This window comes from Taudactylus pleione, unplaced genomic scaffold (genome assembly GCF_031769625.1).
Source record: "Taudactylus pleione unplaced genomic scaffold, aTauple2 ptg000500l, whole genome shotgun sequence".
NCBI classification, from domain to species: Eukaryota; Metazoa; Chordata; class Amphibia; order Anura; family Myobatrachidae; genus Taudactylus; species Taudactylus pleione.
This window is the reverse complement of record NW_028284902.1, coordinates 2,423,709-2,443,176: the sequence shown is the minus strand read 5'-3', so window position 1 is coordinate 2,443,176 and position 19,468 is coordinate 2,423,709. Positions and strand designations below refer to the sequence as shown.

The 19,468-nt window shown below is 41.1% G+C and overlaps 1 protein-coding gene across 5 annotated transcripts in view; it reads right to left on the bottom strand.

Moving 5' to 3' along the window:
* Positions 1-18,491, bottom strand: part of LOC148501835 (uncharacterized) — a 44,510-nt gene extending 26,019 nt beyond the window's left edge. Inside the window, exons 1-3 of one of the 5 annotated variants that reach the window (XM_088449910.1) lie at positions 18,444-18,472; positions 14,626-14,728; positions 5,532-5,642 (exon numbers count right to left, since the gene is read on the bottom strand). In XM_088449910.1, the coding sequence (XP_088306036.1) occupies positions 5,532-5,642 (111 nt within the window). In that variant the 5' untranslated portion in view covers positions 14,626-14,728; positions 18,444-18,472. Of the gene's footprint in view, positions 1-366; positions 556-5,531; positions 5,661-14,625; positions 14,729-18,383; positions 18,405-18,443 lie in introns of those variants that run through there. The other 4 variants (XM_088449909.1, XM_088449908.1, XM_088449907.1 and 1 more) reach the window with 4 other exon arrangements.
* Between the last annotated feature and the right edge of the window lie 977 nt (positions 18,492-19,468).

Genomic DNA, 19,468 nt, shown 5'->3' with positions numbered 1-19,468 from the left:
TGAGAAAATGCCAAGAGTGTGCAAAGTTGTCAAAGCAAAAGGAGGCTACTTTGAGGAATCTAAAAACATAAAACATACTTTGATTTGTTTACAACATAATTCCATATGTGTTCTTTCATAGTTTTTAGGTCTTCAGCATTAATCTACTATGTGAAAAATTTAAATAAACAAAAACCATTGAATGAGAAGGTGTCCAAACATTTGATTATAATTACATACACATACACTTTAGATAGGGGTTTATGGTTCGTGTGTAGGTAACAGTCTTGAATTGGATGGTGAGGTAGTGGTTTTTGTTGGAAAAAATCTTTTAAGGGTCAATTATCTGGTAAATTTTGTGTATGTCCAAATAGGTGTTGAACTTACCTGGGTAAAGTGGTGGTAAGTCTCTGCTGGAGGAGGTGCACGGTCTCTGGTTCCCTTGAGCCACAACCATTACATCCCCTTTCCAGGCAGCGGTCCACTCCCACGTGGGCTGATTGTGTCCGTCTGTCTAATCAAGCATTCACACTTGGCGCAGGAAGCTCAGTCAGGAGAACCCTGCCACGCAAATCCAGTGCCGTGCTCCTTGCACATATAGGTACTGTTTAGCAAGACTGTGAAACAATCGGTACAATCGCAGCCTCATCCACAGTTGCACAAGTACTGACCTTACTCAGAAATTGCTAACTTCCACGCATGCTATCAGGCCTCATGCTGTGTAGGGCATCACAGTGGATAATTTATGCACGCCCGTGCAACAGTGTATGAACGCACTGGGATGCCTGCGTTTCACAGACCCCTCCTCCCCATCACCACCCACAAACAGCTCTTCAGTGGTGGATTTTAACTAGAAGCTGCAGGATTCTAGCCGCCCCCCCCCCCCCCACCCTGGTAAAAATCCATCATCACCAGTGATCCCACAGTAATTGCAGTGGCTTCCCGTTAGAAGCATTATCTGCTAATTGCATGCTGGACAGGCAGTCTGGATTGCAATTGGCCTATACTGTGTATAGAATATATTTTACAGTGGAACTACAGGTGCCAGCCCTTTGGTATTTATTGAACTACAAGTAGGAGCAAAAAGAAGAATGGATTTGTATATGTGGACAACTGTATTTAAAATATAAATTATATTTACTCATATTTTAAGAATTAAAAATAGCAAAATATAGGTGACATTAAGCGAAAAAAGTGCAAACAAGTGTAAATGTGTATAATACACTATGTGTCTGTATTTGGTCTTTCCATTTTAAATATAAATCTTAGTCCTTTATCTTAATTTATGTGCTAAGAAACCAATTAATGTTTGAGAGACATGCATGGGTTGATTGTAGCTATGTTAATTTATATATAAACATTTGTTGTCTGTAAAGGCTTGTGTTCTAAATCTAGATACAAAATTTATGTTATGCAAGCTGTTTTGCAACAATTGTGTCTATCCATATTTCCCCTTAATACTCTGCATGCAGTTCAATTTTATCTGAGGACTTAAACCTCCTGATTGTCAAATTGTATCTCCCTACTTAGCAGGGCCGCTACTAGGGGGGGGGGGGGGGCTGGAAGTGCATGTGCACAGCTGCATCCGGCGTCACAGGGAGACTAAGCCGGGTGCCCGCTGAATTACCAGCGGGCGCCCAGCTCCTTCCCCGCAGTGCCGCACTAGCCGGAGGCTGGAGTTCTCTCCTGAACTCCAGCTTCCAGCTCTCCCCACAGGCACTATGGGAGAGACCTCATGACGTCTCTCCCATAGTGCCGAGGAGCAGCCGGGCAGACCCAACGGCGGCGGTCACAAGAGCGGGGTTTAAGGCAAGTATTTTTTTGTGTGTAAGCGGCTCTACAGGGCATTACCAGAGGGACTACAGGGAGCACTACAGGGGCATTACTATGGGAACATTACCATATGGCCACTAGTACAGGGGCATTACTATAGGTGCACTACTGAAGGAGCATTACTATGGGGGCACTGCTGCAGGGGAATTACCAGGGGGAGGGGGGGCGTTAAAATTACAGTCTTGCCCTGGGTGACAAAAACCACTAGTTTTGGCCCTGACGTTAGAATAGATATTTTGATGTGCATATATATCCAACTATATTGATGCTTTTTATTAGCTTTAATTAGGGCTATATTGTTTATAGGTTTTATTTATTTATTCTCTCAGCATTGAATTAATGAACAATTTTGGCACCGATTTTTTTGTCCCCCTGACATTTCAATGACTACAGAGTTCTGCCATGTGTGTCTGACACAGGTTGTAAATTTTAACTTTGGGAGAAAAGGATTTGTCTTCCCTTAGTGTAAATAGTCAGCTATACCAGCCACTCCATATGATGGCTGGTAGTGTCTAAAGCCACACTATGCTGTATAGTTCAGGCGCATAAGTTATCCGGCGTGCAGTGAATATTCGTTTTATCTAATGCACGCTGACATGCTGCTGTACAGCATCTATTGTCGGTGTTGGTTTCACCGGGCATCGGCAGTAAATTGATCAGTGCACATATTACATTTGTTTTTAAACAGACATTTTGACCACAGACAGCAAAAAGTACGTCAGCGTCTACACTGTATTGCTTTTACAAGGCTAAGCAGAGCCAGGAAGCTAGGCATTGTTTTAAGCGTGCAATAGCCAATTATGATCAGTTACTGTACGTCACTTTGGAGGGTGTGTTTTCGGTTAAGATCAGGTTATGTAGTTCATACTGCATATCCATCAAAATGATGATGTCATCCTATCCAAGTCCCCACAGTACTAATAGGTTGTATAATCAAGTCAAATCAAATAGTGTTAATAGTAAGAATCCATTTCACCCTAAAAACTTTGGTATCTCATATTGCAATAATATATACATATAAAAATTGGTAAAATGATTCCTAATATCAAACCCTTTAGTTTTAATAACCTATTATTGATAGTAGTCTAATATTGGATATCTATATTGCAATGTCCTCTCTACCTTAATAGTTATATCAATTTAAATCTATATTTGATTCAGTACAAAAATTAGATATACAGTATTTAGTATAATTATAACCATGTATGTGTATCTATTAATTTGTAACAATTACATCACTTTAAAAAAGTATATTTATGGACTCAATACAATAAAATAAAAAAAAAAATGATAAACTGAATCTCTCCACACACAAACTATTTCCACACCAATATGTGCTGACTAAACATGATCAGAATAATGAACCTTATTTGTGTGTGTATTATTTTAACCTAAAGAATTAGTGAGGGAATAAATTATTCCAATATAATATTAAAAAAATAGTGCATAATTCATATGCAATTTATATGAAAAATTATTTTTATGTGCAAAATTTATTATCCAAATAGACAAAAGGGGTGATTATATAATTTGAAATAAACCATACCAACTAGAAAGAGTAAACAGTGTTCTAATGAAAAAAAATAGTGTATGATGGGCATATTTAAAACCCAAAGTGATTACAGCCAGTTGTTGAAGTGGAAAAAATAAAATAAAAAAAAAATAAAAAAAAAAAGGTGTTATCATATGACATCTAGTTAAATGTCATAAAGATCATACTCCTATTAGAACAGTGTCTTAAATATTAAATTGTATATCTGGTGTTTCAAAAGGAGACTTCGTACAATATTTTGTAAAAATATACAGTTAGTCCAAATATTGACTTTAGTAATATTATTGATCCTATGCGTCTTCCTTTACAAGTGCCAGCAGGCAGATGGCACCAGTACCCCCATTGTAGAGAGTTTAAAAATTTACAATAGACACAGTAAATAGAAGTTTATTGCACACAAAACATACTTACCTTCTCCAGTAAAAATCCATTGTTAAACCCATATATAGTATCACTGTAAAATATAGTATTCATCTATTAACATTATTATCCCTGCACCCACTGGACACAGGTGCAGGACTTGCTCCGGGCTTTGGCCCAGGCCCTGGGTGCTCAGGAGAGGGGGACTCCTTTATTGTGGAGTCTCCACCTCTCCTGGGATCCCTGGCCTGTGCTGACTAGTTAGGCATGTTGATATTTTGACCTGGTGAAAAGGTCCCCTGTCTGTGGCATTACACTCCGGCTAATTTGAGTCTGGGGCCGGTTGAAAAATATGGAGACCTCAATGTAATTTTTTCAAGGGTAGAGGGCCCTGCTTGTGAGAGCTTACATTCTAAGGGGGCATGGTAGACAAATAGGCTCGACACAGATGGGTTAGAAAGAAGCAAGTAGCAGCAGGCAAGGATGAGAGCTGGAAGGCTTTGATGAATTAGTGGGTCTTGAGAGCCTGATTGAAGATTTGTAGAGAGGTGGAGTGATGAGAAGTTGGAGAGCATTCCAGAGGTAAGGAGCACCACAGACAAAAATCTTGGAGGCGGGAGTAGTAATCAGTTGGCTGGAGAGATGGCATGCATTTGTTGAGCGAAGGGCAGGCAGAAGGGTAGGAGGGAGATTAGGTCAGATGTAAGTGGGAGGGGATTGGGTGAGTGCAAGAACCTTGAATTTGGTTCTGTAGGGGAGCTAGTGGAGGGTTTGTAGGAGAGGGGAGGCAGATGAGCCAAGCATCAGCATTGATGACAGATAGGATTGGAAAGAGGTGGGAGTCAGGTATGCCAGATAGTAGGTGGTTACAGTAGTCCAATCTGGAGAGGACCAGTGAGTGGATAAGGGTTCTAGTAGCATCTTGGGCGAGCAAGGGTCCAACCTTTAATATATTTTTTTTTTAGATGAAAACTGCAGGACTGCGAAAGGTGCTGAATGTGTGGTCTAAAGGAGAGGGAGGAGTCCAGGATAACTCAAAGAAAGCGCACATTGGAGATCATTGTGCCATCAATAAATATTATGGAAAGTGAGGTTATCTGGGAGGGTGGGAAGATCAGCTCAGTCTTCGACATTAAGACTGAGATTGAAATCCAGCCCTGGGTGGATTTGCTTTATGGCAGGGGGAGCCCATGCTGTGTGTCACCCCTCTATAGTGCAAGCCCCCCCCCCAGCTGGTTCATGCTGAGCTCAGAGGGGACCTCATGCCATTTTTAAATAAACCCTTTATCAAAGATCTGCACAGATCATACTGATCTGGGGATTGGTTTGAACCTGCCGCTGAAAGTCAGCAGATTCATGCTTTGATAGCAGAGTCTATGGTAACCGGGGCAAACTCACCAGTCTCGCACACGACAGAAACCGCAGAGTATCACCATTGAATGTAGATCGTAAAATACACAGATTAGTTCATTTAGTTATTTGGCTGTAAAACATTCCCAGCGATGTCTAGCGATACGAGTTCAAACTTCAAACATGATTCTTAGTAAATATACCCTGTAGGTTAGGCCCATAAGACAAGTACATAGCTTGCACTGGGCATTATTCATATCCGTCACTTCAGCCAGTATTAGTTATATAATCTACAGTATTGTGGGGCAGGAACATTACAGATAAATATTTAGTGCAGCATTATCTGTTAGCCAAATAAAAGATGCAACAAGCCCCAAAATCATAATCCACTATTACTTAGTGCTAATTTCTCCATTAATCATGTACAAGTACAGTGTATGTTTTAACAATAACTTACCTTCTCTTCCAAGTAGCTTATAACAAGGTTTGGAACTTTTGTTGAAATGGGAAACATTTTTGCCTGATAGACTTTTGAGAATTCTTCATCTTTGAACACTTCAATATTCATCTGTACATATAGGAACATTAAAACTGCATAATTAAATTTGACAACTATAAAGTATATCTTTTTTGCAAACATTTACAGAAAGAATGATCTATAACAGTTTAAAAAACAAAGTATTCATGTCACCCAGGGGTGTATCTACCCATTGGCCAGGAAGGCACTTGCCAGGGGCACCGACCAAAGGGGGGGGGGGGCGCCGTCCGGCAGTGCCACCACTCACCAAGGGGTGGATAAGTCCCCCGGCCCCTCAAGTGTAGGGCAGACCGCAGTGATAGCGATCTGACCTACAGTTTACAATTACACAGCTGCCAGCGGTGGCTGTGTGTTTGTAATAGCAGCCAGCTAATGAGAGTCAGACAGACTCCGATTTGCTGCTGTGTCGTCCGCAGGGGGAACCAGCTGGAGCTCACTAATGAGGTCAGTGGGCCGGCTCCCCCCGCAGCATGTGATGGGAGAGACATGATACGTCATGACTTCTCTCCCATGCAGGAGAAGAGTGGCCGGGACTCAGAGCAGACAGCGGCGGTCGCGTCAGGAGCAGGGATCAGGTAAGTTTAAATTTTTTTATTGGTGTGTGTACAAGTCTGGCACTACAGGGGGGACACTGAAATAGGGGGTGGCCGCTACTGGGAACACTATATAGGGAAGGGGGAGGGGGGAGAACAACTACTACTGGGGTAACTGCTAGGGCCAGAATGAAGGCCACATGGGCCTGAGCTGAAAATGACCAAAGGGCCTATTATGAGAAGCAGAGAGGTGTGACCAGTGTTGTGTGGGCGTGTACCCCCTATATTCTCTGTCTCCCTAAATATGTAAAAAAGGAAAAAAAAAAAAAAAGCCTTCATTTTGTGAGGTAAATAGAAATACAATTTTACTACTTATGGTTTATGGCTGACTGTGTGGAGAGCAGATGACCAGTCAACATGTTGTCATGACAATGGGCCTATTTATGTGGAGGCCTGGAGCTGTAGCTCCATCTGCCCCATTGTTAATCTGGCCCAGGGGGGGCTACTACTGGGGGCAATGGATTACTACTGGGGCACTGCATAGGGGGGGTGGGGGACACTAGTCCACCACATTGCCAGGGGCGCTTGGATCACTAGATACACCCCTGATGTCACCTTTATACAAATTAACAGTTTGCTATATTATTCACTTGGACAAGCAAGGTGATATGCCTGCAGTGTTACATTTAGGTTCTAATAGACAAGTTACAAAACCATCTGCTCTCTTGGTGGCTGAAATGCAATAAAATACATTAAAAAAAAAAAAAAAAAAAGTGAAAGTGCCCTTTCCCTGCCCTGCTCTGAACATGTATTAGCTGTTGCCCTTTGTAAAACTGGTTACTGCAATCTCTTACTACAATAGTAAAGAATAAATGACCAGGGAAGGGGGGGGGGGGGATGTAGTTTGAGCACAGGATCTAGTATATTTAAATATGATTATTTATGAAGAGAAATATGGCGGTCCACAATTATAAATATCAAATCCTATTCTGGGTATCAAGAAAAAAGTTTTGTAAGTGTGGAGGTGCTCCCCATGAGAGTATAGATTGACGTAGTTTGGGGGAAGAGAGAGAAAACTTTTTGGGGGGCACTCAGGTGTAAAGGTTAGAATCAGAACAATGTAATAAAAATAAATTACTTTTATTAGGTATATATTAAAATGCCAACAAGTCTGAGCCCGTTACTTAATGGCCTTGCTGTTTGAAATAACAGCTGTGAATTGTCACCAGCAAAAAACAGACACAAAACATAAAAAAAAAAAAAAAAACATAGCTACGATGCTTATCACAAATGTGATAAGCTGAGTGAAATAATACAAAGTGGTCTCTAATTCTCTATCTCATAGTGTTGAGACCAAAATAAGACATTTTATAGTTCAATGACCACATAATATCATAATAGCACAATGGCTAATCAAAATTGCAGCACAGACAGAGACATCAATAAAACTCTTCTGGGGAAAAAAAAAAAAAAAAAAGTGTATGATAATGATAATGCGTTTAATATAAATTGCATGAGGTATCACAACAGAATTCCACTATATATTAATATTAAGTAATGCAAAAAGAGGTCAATAAATCAAAAATAATAGATGACCCTTTAAATATATGAATGTATGTGAATTCCAGGTTGTTGTGAGAGGCAGATCACACATAAGACGCCTGTGATGCCACCTAGGTATTCGTAGACAGATTAAGTATAGGTAAAAGTTCAACTACTCCCTTGTATGGAGTTTTCAAAACAGCAGCTGCTGCGTGCCATTATATTCTATCATTGAATGGCACGTGAGCGTAATATTTAGGTACTCCCAGGGTAGGGAATAAGTGTAATGAGTATCTGCTTTTGGACCACGTTAAAAAGAAGGTCCTGGTATAAGTATTGCAGGAACCTCTAATAAACGGACCCCAATGAGAGTACTCATGGAAAAAAGTAGTGCTAAAACCCGTAAATAAACTTAAATAACAGCATAGATTTGCAATCTGTGCTGCTGCCAATCATGTACCAAAAGGTAGTGGTGAGTGGTGGGAAACCCAGATCACATATGCAGTGATAAGAAGAAAGAAAATGAGTGTAGCTGCACTATGGCTAATACAGGATAAGTTGAACTCTGTTACCCTTAAGGTATTGCAGGGTCACATACTTGTCTCTGTATAATATAGCCGCTAAGTGCACTGGAGAAACAAGTGTGTGAAAAGTACCTAGGCTCTTCTTGCGGCAGATCTCCTTCATCATACACCGGCTCCCTGTAGGTGAGCACCCAGGTACTGGGTTGTGAGAGGCAGATCACACAAGCCGCCTGTGATGCCACCCTGCTAAATCCAAAAATGGATCTAGGAGTACACTGGACATATGGACAGAATACACTGACCTTAAATATAAGGTGGTTTGTACAGGGCACACAGATGCCTCTTTGGGATGCCTGATGCAATGTTCAGAAATCAGTTCAAGCTCCCATACTGGTAACTAAAAATTTCACATTGTGACCCACACACACAGCAAGGAATAGGTATGAAATACCGTCGGCCGCATGGCCGGCGGTTCGATTCCAGTCAGAGGCAGCCTGACGGGAAGCAGAGTGTGACGCAGCGGAAGCCCGACAGCGCTGGAAATCCCGATCTTGGATAGGTAAGTATCCACTAACCTAACCCCCCTAACCCTCCTTAGGGGTGCCTAACCCAAACTTCCCCCCCCCCCCTCAAGTGCTTAACCCTAATCCCCCCCCTTCCCCGCTGCCTAAACCTAAGTCCCCCGGGGGGGGTGCCTAACCCTAAGTCCACCCCGGGGGTGCCTAACCCTAACCCTCCCTCCCCCTAGCCCAACCCTAACCCTCCCGGGGGGGGTGCCTAACCCTAAGTCCCCCCCGGGTGCCCTAAACCTAACCCTCCCCCCCCGCGGCTGTCCGCTCGCAGCGCCCTGCATCACTACGATCGTGATGCCGGGCGCCGGTCTCCCGGCGTCGGGGAAATGCCATATATCTAGATGCCCGGCATTTCACCCATGCCGGGATAAGACAGTCGGGAAGCCGGCTGCCGGTATTTAGGCAGTCGGCTTCCAGATTGCCTCCCCACAGCAATACCACCACTGGCTAAATTGCTGGCAGGTTACATTTCTGTACATCAGATATGTTCCAGACTACAGTAGCTGTGGTAGCAGTTATGTCAAACTGTTTGTAGTCATCTACTAATACAGAACATAGGCATTCCTGTCTCACATCAACCGGTTTATTATATTGCTGTTGTATGAGGGCTCTGTTAAAAGAAAGATTTCATAACTAGCCAATTTTCCACATGTCATAGGAACAAGTGATTCCCATGTAGTACTTTTACTAGTGTTCCACTAGGCTGCAGGAACGGCAGGTGAGGGGGCTCGTCCTTTAGTCAAGTCTCAATTTGACACATTTGGGGGTGTGCACAGCACACAGGTGCTGAGCTTCCCCAAGCTCTCCCCTCACGTCGAATAGATGCCGTGCACATGGAGTCTATTCACCCGGTGGTGATTGGTCACCGCAACTTTTTCTGTTCTCAGACACCGCGGCCTGCTGGTAGGGAAGGCCGAGGGCATGCTGTTTTAGCAGGGTGCTGCTAGAAGGGCAGGCTGCATTTTGCCCTTTTAAAAATCAGGTAGGGCACAGCGCCCTGCTAAAACAAGCTGGTAGGAACACTACTTTTACCCTGGAGACAGTAAATCTTTTGTAACTGTCAACATTAAAAACCATGAATTATACTTACCGATAATTCCATTTCTTACTCGTTCCCCCATGGCAGCCATTACATTGGAATAGCATCCATCCCTCAGTTTTAGACGAAGTTTATCCAGAGACCACCCACCTGCTGGTATATAGCCCTGCTCCTCCTCTTCCCCTTAGTCTTTGAGTCTCCATTCTGGTTCCTGGAAAAACAACTATAGGGGAGGGGTGGTAATCTATAGGCTGCCATGGGGTCACTTATGGAATTATCTGAGTATAAATTAACTTTCTTCCATTTTCTTCATGGTTCCCCCATGGCAGCCATTACATTGTGATATACCAAAGCATGTACAGAGAGGACAAATGAATGGTAACTACAGAATATATGCGGATATAACACAATTTATTTCTTTAGTGTTCTTAGCAGGACCTGACCCCTAAGTGGGTGTCCATAAGATTTAAAGCATAGTGACTGGAAAATGTATTAAACAGAAGACCATGTAGCCACAGAACAGATCTGACGGAAACTTGATCCTTCCTGGCCCAGGACGCCGCCAGTGCCCGGGTAGAGTGTCGTGATGATCCCTGGAACTTCTCTCCCTTTTTTCATATACAAAAGCGATCGATTCCTTAATCCATCTTGCCATCATTTGTTTTGTGGGAGCGAAGCCTTTCCTCTTCCCCACTGGAAACAAAGATGTTTAGTTTTCCAGATGTCCTCTACTCTCTCCAGATATATAGAGTGGGCTCTGACAAAGGTCCAAAGCATGCCAATCCTCTTCCTTATTCTTGGGTAGAGAAAAGAAAGGTGGTAATACCATCTCTTGATTCAGAAGGAGAAGATACAATTTGGTTAAAAAAAAAAAAAAAAAAAAAGAAGAGGATTTGTTCTCACCACCACCTTGTTTGGCATAATCTTCAAATAAGGCTCCTCTGCCCAAACATCCTGCAGTTCACCAACTCTTCTGGCAGAGGTATAGGCTACTAGAAATAAAACTTCCCATGTTATGAATTTCAAAGAAGAATCTTGAAATGGCTCAAATGGTTGTGACATCAAGGCATTTAGGATCCAGTTAAGATCCCATGGAGCAACAAGTGACCTAATATCCAGACAAATTCTTTTAATATCCTGGCAGAATCTCTATCAATTCTTCCTCTGCCAATATTCTTTCTCTGAGAACACTTAAAGCAGCAATATGTCCTTTTATAGTTGATACAGCTAAGCCCTGTGCAAACCCATCATGCAAAAATTGAAGAATCTGAGATGTTCTTACTTGTCCTATATATTATAGTCAGGATCTATCCAAGACAAATTTCTTTTAGACCTTGTGATATGCAAGGGAGTAAGATTGTTTCCTCACAAGCATAAATATCTGCACTACTTGATCAGATAGACCTTCATCCTTTAACATCTTCCCCTCAACCTCCATACCGTTAAATGGAGATTTGATAAATCTGGATGAAATATTAGCCCCTGAAGTATCAAATCTTACCTCATTGGTAGCATTCAGTTTCTCTATGGCCATCTTCCATGCTGCCACAAACCAAGCCCTTCTTGGGCAGTAAGGAAGAATCACCACCACTTCTACTTGAACTTCTTATTGTCTTCAAAATGTGAGGTATCAGAGGGAACGGTGAAACATACCCCAGATGGAATGTCCATTTTAGTGAAAATGTGTCTATCCCACTTGTTCCAGGAAGATAAAACCTGGAAAGAAGCACTTCATATTCATGAGTTCCAATCAGGTCTACAGCCCAAACATGTCTACTATCATCTGAAATACTTCAGTGTTAACTCCCATTCGCCTGGAAGAATTTTCCTTCTGCTGAGACAGTCCGCTATTACATTCTCCTTTCCAGGTACATGAACTGCCAACAGGGACTTTAAATGGATCTCTGCCCATGTCAAAATTGTTACCTCTTTCATTAAGACAGGACTCTGTACCTCCTTGACAGTTGCTATATGCCACCACAGCTACATGGTCTGAAAAAAATCCCCAGGTGTGCTCCTCAATAGATTCCTGAATTCAAAAGCTGCTTTCCAAACTGCCCTTGCCTCTCTCCAATTTGACGACATGAGATTCTCTTCAAGATTCCAAACACCTTGTTGTACTTAATGCTCCAGGTGTGCATCCCAACTTGCATCAGTTGTCAACACCAGAAACAGAGGATTTGAAAGAGACATCGATCTGTTCCTGAAGTCCTCTGCCTCCCTCTAGCCAAGGGACACACTTGCCCCCTGTGCCCTGTGTCAGCGTTATGTAATAATTCAAAGGAAAATTTCCTCGGCTATAACGTAACAGATTCCACTGAAATACTCTCATTCTCCATTGGGCCAAAGTTACAAAGTTTATCGTTGAAGACATCATCCCCAATCTTAATGGAATTCTGATTTTCTGTTTCAGGGTTCTGGCCAATTCTTGTATTCTTTTGATCCTGTCTTCTGATAATGTAACAGAGTACTGGAGTGTGTTTATCTGGACACCAAGAAATTGAATCCTCTGTACGGGTATAAACTGACTTTTTGAAATTTACAATCCAGCCATGGAACTGTAAAAAAAAAAAAAAAAAAAACACACATGTGATCTAGGTTTCTCCTTACAATTTCCTTTGTCTCGTCTGACACCACCATCTAGATAAGGCCAAACCTCTCATTTGCTCTCCGAGGCAAGCAATCAAGAGTTATCAGGACTTTTGTAAATGTACATGGTGAGGCTGCTAACCCGAATGGATGGCAAGTGAATTGAAAAGGTTTGTTCTGGATGCAAAACCAGGAGGTATTTGCAGGATTTTGCAACCGGACTGTGGAAATAAGAATCTCAGATCTATGGAAGCCAAAGTCTCTTAAACCCACCAAGATAGATTTTAATATATTTCCATGAGAAAAACTTTTTTACTTTCACAAAACTTCAACTTCCCGAGATCCAGGATAGTTCTGAAATTTTCCTGTAGCCTTCTTCACCAAGAACAAACAGCAATAAAATTGTTTCTGATAATGGTACTGGTTCCACAGCTTCTGACTTTAACTGCGTCAAACATTCCCTCAGAGCTGCAGTTAGTGTTTCCAGCCTCGGAACTTTGATCTTCTGAACAGATTGACTCTCGGAACCTCAAACTATGCGGTATCCCTGAGACAACTTTTAGCATCCAATTGTCCTGAATAGTGTGCCTCCAAGTCTGAATCTTAAGTCTAGCTCCTACCGTGTCTACAGTAGGAGTTTCCCGGCAGACATTGGCTCATACGTTTTTTTCTATTAAATGCCGAAAGGACTGTATTGTACTAGCTGAGTACCTCCTGTCATACAGTCTACCAGGTCTAACTTCTGGCTTCTCTGAACTGATGTTTAGGGGGAAACAAACCCATATCTATTCCTTCTATGTTGAGGCAGTCTCAGATCTTCCTCCTGTTAGCCTCTGTATCATTGCATCCAGCTTACTTCCAAACAGATTACCCTCAAAAGGTAATGTAGCAAGCCTGTTCTTCAAATGGGTATCGGCAGACCAGGACCTTAACCATAATGCACCCTTGCCACTACACCTGCAGACATAGCTGTGGCAGAGTTTATTAATGCATCCAAGGACGCCTCACACAGATACTCAATTGCCTTCTGCATAAACTCTAGAGACCTTAATAAGTAATGCTTTGATCTTCTCCTCTATGTCTGTATGCATTAACGAACTCCATAACCTTAAAGCCCTTGATACGGAGGCATAAGCCACTCCAGATATCATGCAAACAGCTGTAAAAAATATATAATCTTTTAAAGGATTTTTCCATTCTCCTATCCATTGTATCCTTAAATGACGCACCATCCTCTGAAAGAATCGTAGATCTGGATGTCAACTCCCCCACAGCCGCATCCACTTTAGGCATATTGCACCATCTGTGAAACTCCTCATCCTTTATTCGATACATACGGTCTATACACAAAAGGCTTCTATGTAGGTTATCTAAATTCTGCCATTCCTTGGACACTACGCCTTCATGACTATGCACAGGAGAAAAAAAAAAAAAAAAGAAAACCAACTTCCTTTTTAGATCCATCCTCAAACAAGGGATCTTGCTCATCATTAGACTCCACACAGTTCTTATAATTAATAGATTTATAAATGTTTTTTAGCATGCTTTCCACAATCTCCAAGTTAAACAGCCTTTTATCTTCATATATTTCTCCTGATTCTTTGAGACACATCCTAAAATGCCACCTCTGGTGAAACTGCCTCATATTCAACATCCAAGCTTGTCTAGGATCTAGACCTTTTAGAACCTTGCAATTCAAGAAAATCTTCCTTTGTTACAAAATCTCTTTTAATCCATTCCATTAACTCCTTGATTTGATTGGGCTGATTAGCAACAGCTGTAGATTCCCTTGTACATTCTCCACAAAAGATTTTGATCTTGTTCTCCAACAAATGTTTTATCACAAGCTGCACATACTGTATGCTAGACAAAGGTTACTCCTTACAAATCTTCTTTCTAGGGCCTGAAGCTGCTGTAGGCACACTAATAGCCTTTCCTTAAATATACAATCACCCTAATTTGAAGAACAAAAAAGCCCAACAAAATAAAGTCATACCTCAAATGGGCATCTTTTGGCTTAGTGTGGGAAGGTTCTTTATCCATAATAAAGCATAAGAGCTTTTAACTGTACTTTTATCTGTATATAGATGATTTTATTTAAACGGTCCACTCTAATTAATCACACCCGAGACATGCTGAACTCTAGGCAAAAACCCAGGCAGACTCAAACCCTTCTGTAGGAAAGCAAGCTCAATCAATTCAGGCCATTCTTACCTGCTTCTGGTCTCTCCCCCAGTTCCAAACCAGAGCCCGTGCATGGACCAAAATGCGCTAGGGAACTGGTTGCCATGCATGCCGGGATGAGCAGCAATCGACCCTGGGAACAGACATTAATCCACGTGACCACAGCGATGCACACAGAGAAACACCCAAATACTGGGATAGCCATGCAACACGACTCCTCCATAGGGATGAACATCGGAAGCCCACCATCATATGATGGCAGTGCTTCCACCATTGAATATTTTGATGCGATGGTAACTAAACATTGCATCAAAGTAATTTGATGGCAAATATTAATGTGAATATTTAAGGGGCGGGGGTCTGATCTGGAGCAAAAAAAACAAACACCTAAAGCCAGCCAGGCAGAGCTGAGGAGAGAGAAACATTGTCATTTCCCCCTGCTGCTGCTGCTGCTATGTCACACCTGACACTGGGAGTCTGGATCAGTCTGTTTGAGTGACTGGACCAGGTCTGAACACTGATTGGCTCTCACTGTCCCAGAGCCAATCAGAGCTAGCAGAGAGGAGGGACACATCTGAGGCAGTGAGAGACTGCCTCCAATGATCCCAGCAGCATGAACCAAGGATATCATCACATGCAGACACAGAACAGCAGCCAGGGGAGGCAAAGCAATTGGTATTTAAAGAAAAGAAGCCACCATTGCAACACCATTGAATGATTACCATTCGATGAAAGCAAACATCGGAATGCTGCCCTCGAATGGTTAAAACACTAACATTGCAAGAACATCGATGGTCGGCAATCAACCATCGATGTCCATCCCTACTCCTCCAGCGACCGCAAATATCTGTTGGCCGGACCCTAATGGTGATTACAATGTGCAGTGCTATTTGGCATTAGGCTATTTGTACAGTAGATTTAAAAAAAACAAAAAAAAAAAGTAAAAAAATTATATAGAGACTTCAGTCTTTACAAAAAAGACAAGATTTATTGGGGTCTATTTCTTTTTCTGTCACTATGGGGTCCATTTATCAATCTTTTTTACTAAAATAAGATGTGAAAACGGGGAGTTTTCACATTTTAGTATCAGTTAAACATAGTCAAAGTTTAATTGGAGCATTTTACATAATTAACTACTCCAAGCCCTAAAATTCGCAAACAGATTTAATACATTCACATGACATTTCCTAAATTCGTACTACAACCACATTTTTAAATGTTGATTGTGGTAAACCCACACACTAAACTGAATCATTTAGAACAGGGGTTCCCAACCACAGTCCTCAAGGCACACTAACAGTCCAGGTTTTAAGGATAGCCATAGTTGAGCACATGTGTTTTAATTAGTACCTCAGTTATTTTGACTTAATCTTTGCTCAAGCATGGATATCACTAAAACTTGGACACCCACTATACAATTTTCTCTCAGCTATCTGTTCATTCTGGCTGGTTGGAATGAAAACTTGGTAATGTATGGGAGCAAATGACGGTCGATAATATGGTTTTAAACACTGAAAAAAAAAAAAAAAAAAAAATTGTTCAAATTGGTTAAAATGTGTGATTTAACCAATTTGTCTGAACCACCATTTTCGGCTATTTTCCAGTGTTTGTGAGCAAATGGACGATTGTCATTTGTTCCCATACATTACCAGGTTTTCATTCCAACCAGCCAGAATGAACAGATAGCTGAGAGAAAATTGTATAGTGGATGTCCAAGTTTTAATGATATCCATGCTTGAGCAAAGATGGTCAAGTCAAAATAACTGAGGTACTAATTAAGACATGTGCTCAAGTATGGCTATCCTTAAAACCTGGACTGTTAAGCTGCATACACACAACGATTTTTTTAATGATTATCGTTAAACGATATCATTTAACGATAATTGTTTGCAAATATCGTTCACTTTCTGAGTCAAACGATGAACGATTTTCGTTCATGCGCGTTCACGTTTGTAGTTCAGTCAGACTTGTCAACTCAACGATTTTCATTAAGGGAATATGCAAAAATCGTTTGTAGTTCATAAAAATCATTCATGACATTTAGTAAATGAACAACTTTAGTAAACGATTTTAGTACATTTTTTCAAGGGAAAAAATAGTTTACCAAAATCATTCATTAAAAAAATAGTTGTGTGTGTATGCAGCTTTAGTGTGCCTTGAGGACTGTGGTTGGGAAACAATGATTTAGAAACTAGGATAGCATGACCGCTTCAAAATAGGCATAGTTAGCAGGAACAGCATGTTTTTAATTGAATTTGTTAATTTGTCAATTATAGTAATTTTACAGCCGTCCGCGATCATTTAAATCCCTGATTTAAAGCAAGGCTGAACAAATCCCACACACCATGTAAAGTGTGAATACCAGACAGCTTCAAATAACCTCAACATAGTTCATGTGCACTGTATGTAGCCTAATAATCCATTAAGCTGGCCACACACACTAGACCAACTTACATCCAACCAACTAGTTGATTGGTTGGAATGAAAATCTGGTAAGGGATGAAAGTAAATGACAATCAGCAATTTGCTCCCAAACACCTGAAAATGGACTAAAAACTGTTTAAACAAATTGTTTAGATCAAACATTTAACAAAGTGGTCTGACGACCATTTTCATCTGTTTTCTGGCATTTAGGAGCAAATTGCTGATCATTTACTCCCATACATTACCAGATTTTCATTCCAACCAATCAACTAGTTGGCTGAAAGTTGGTCTAGTGCAGAGGTTCCCAACCACGGTCCTCAAGGCACACTAACAGTCCAGGTTTTGAGGCTAGCCAGACTGGAGCACAGGTGACTTAATTAGTACCTCAGTTATTTTGATTTAACCATCTGTGCTCAAGCCTGGATATCACCAAATCCAGGACTGTTCAGCTGGCCACACACTAGACCAACTTACATCCAACCAGCCAACTAGTTGATTGGTTGGAATGAAAATCTGGTGACGAATGGGAGTAAATGATGATCAGCAATTTGCTCCTAAATTCCAGAAAACAGATGAAAATGGTCATCAGACAAGTTTGTTAAATGTTTGATCTAAACAATTTGTTCAAACAACAGTTTTTGTCCATTTTCTGGTGTTTGGGAGCAAATTGCTGATCATCATTTACTCCCATTCGTCACCAGATTTTCATTCCAACCAATCAACTAGTTGGCTGGTTGGATGTAAGTTGGTCTAGTGTGTGGCCAGCTTAAGTTTGCCTTGAGGACCGAGGTTGGGAATCACTGGTCTAGTGTGTGGCCAGTTTTAGGCAGTCATAAAGGTTACCAAGCATAGGACTTTTGGAACAAATAAAAATTCCAACCCAAACAAACTTGGAATATGGTTTTAAATATATACTTATTCAAGGCAGAATTTACACTACAGAAAAATGTGTTTGTATATTAACCATTGCATACCTTGGATCATATAACAATATATTGCAATCATATTTACATCAGTCAAATAAAATACAGCAACATAAAGATAACAACTTACATAAATTTCCTAGAGTGTATTTGGTAAAAAAAAAAAAATTATGGGGATTGGAAGAGGCTGGTGCCAGTGATAAAGCCTGTTACTCCCATATGCCCAGGTGAACAGGAAATAGAAGGAAGAAGATACAGGTGAGTCTACAGTTGAAAGCTCAGGGTGAATTTCCTGTTGGGAAGCCCCAGCACAGGACTATTCACCATTGAGATCACAATGAGAGTTCACCTAGAAAAGGAGAAACAAGTAAGAATGTATCAAATGTAGAACTAAAATTAAGGATAACACACAATAGTAAACTTAAAGTGTTGCAATGATACCAGCATTAGCCCTTGTACTCCAGTCCTTCCACAACCAGTGCCACTATCTCTTATACATACATTGCTGCCTCTATGAAGCTTGTGCACTGTCAGCCTAGTGAATGCTTGTGGCAGTTCCACCTTAAGTAGTGAATTTAGGAGGAGGGGGTCATTTTGAATGGCAGTAGAATTAACCAATGAGATCATAGATGGAGGATCTCGACTCTGAAGCCCTTAATGGAGCTGGGAAATGTAATTTTTATTAACGTCTAATATAACATATATCATTAAATATATGGTATAACTATGACCGTCAGATCTGAGGGTATCGAATGATGTTGTGTATAGATAATCCTACTACTACTGTAGATCACCCAATGAAGCTTAGAAAATGCAATGTAGTATGCATAAATAGAGCATACAGGCCATCTGTCTCCCTTCTATCTGGGCCTTCCTTGCTATCTATACTTAGTACCTCCGTCAGGGTGATTATACCATCTTTGCACAAGCATTGATATTCTTAAAACCTGGACTGTTAGAGTGCCTTGAGGACCAGCACAGGTTCTCAAACTTGGTCTTCAGGACCCCAAACAGTGCATGTTTCCCAGGTCTCCTCACCGAATCACAAGTGAAATAATTTGCTCCACCTGTGGATTTTTTAAAATGTGTCAGTGACATAAGCTGGGCATCCACTGTACAATTCTGTCAGATATCTGGCTGGTTAGAATGAAAACCTGGTAATGTATGGGAACAAATGACAGTCGATCATATGGTTTTAAACACTGAAAAAAGGACAAAAAAATTGTTCAAATTGGTTAATTTGTGTGTTGTAACCAATTTGTCTGAACAATCATTTTTGACTATTTTCCAGTGTTTGTGAGCAAATGGACGATTGTCATTTGCTCCCATACAATACTAGGTTTTTAATCCAACCAGCTAGATTGGACAGATATCTGACAGAAAATTGTATAGTGGATGCCCTGCTTAACAAATACACTTGTGCACCTGCTGAGTGACCTGGAAAACTTGACCTGTGTGGGGTCCTGAGGAACAAGTTTGAGAAACACTGTCCTACAGCAGTTTTTACCAATACTAATAGTGCATGA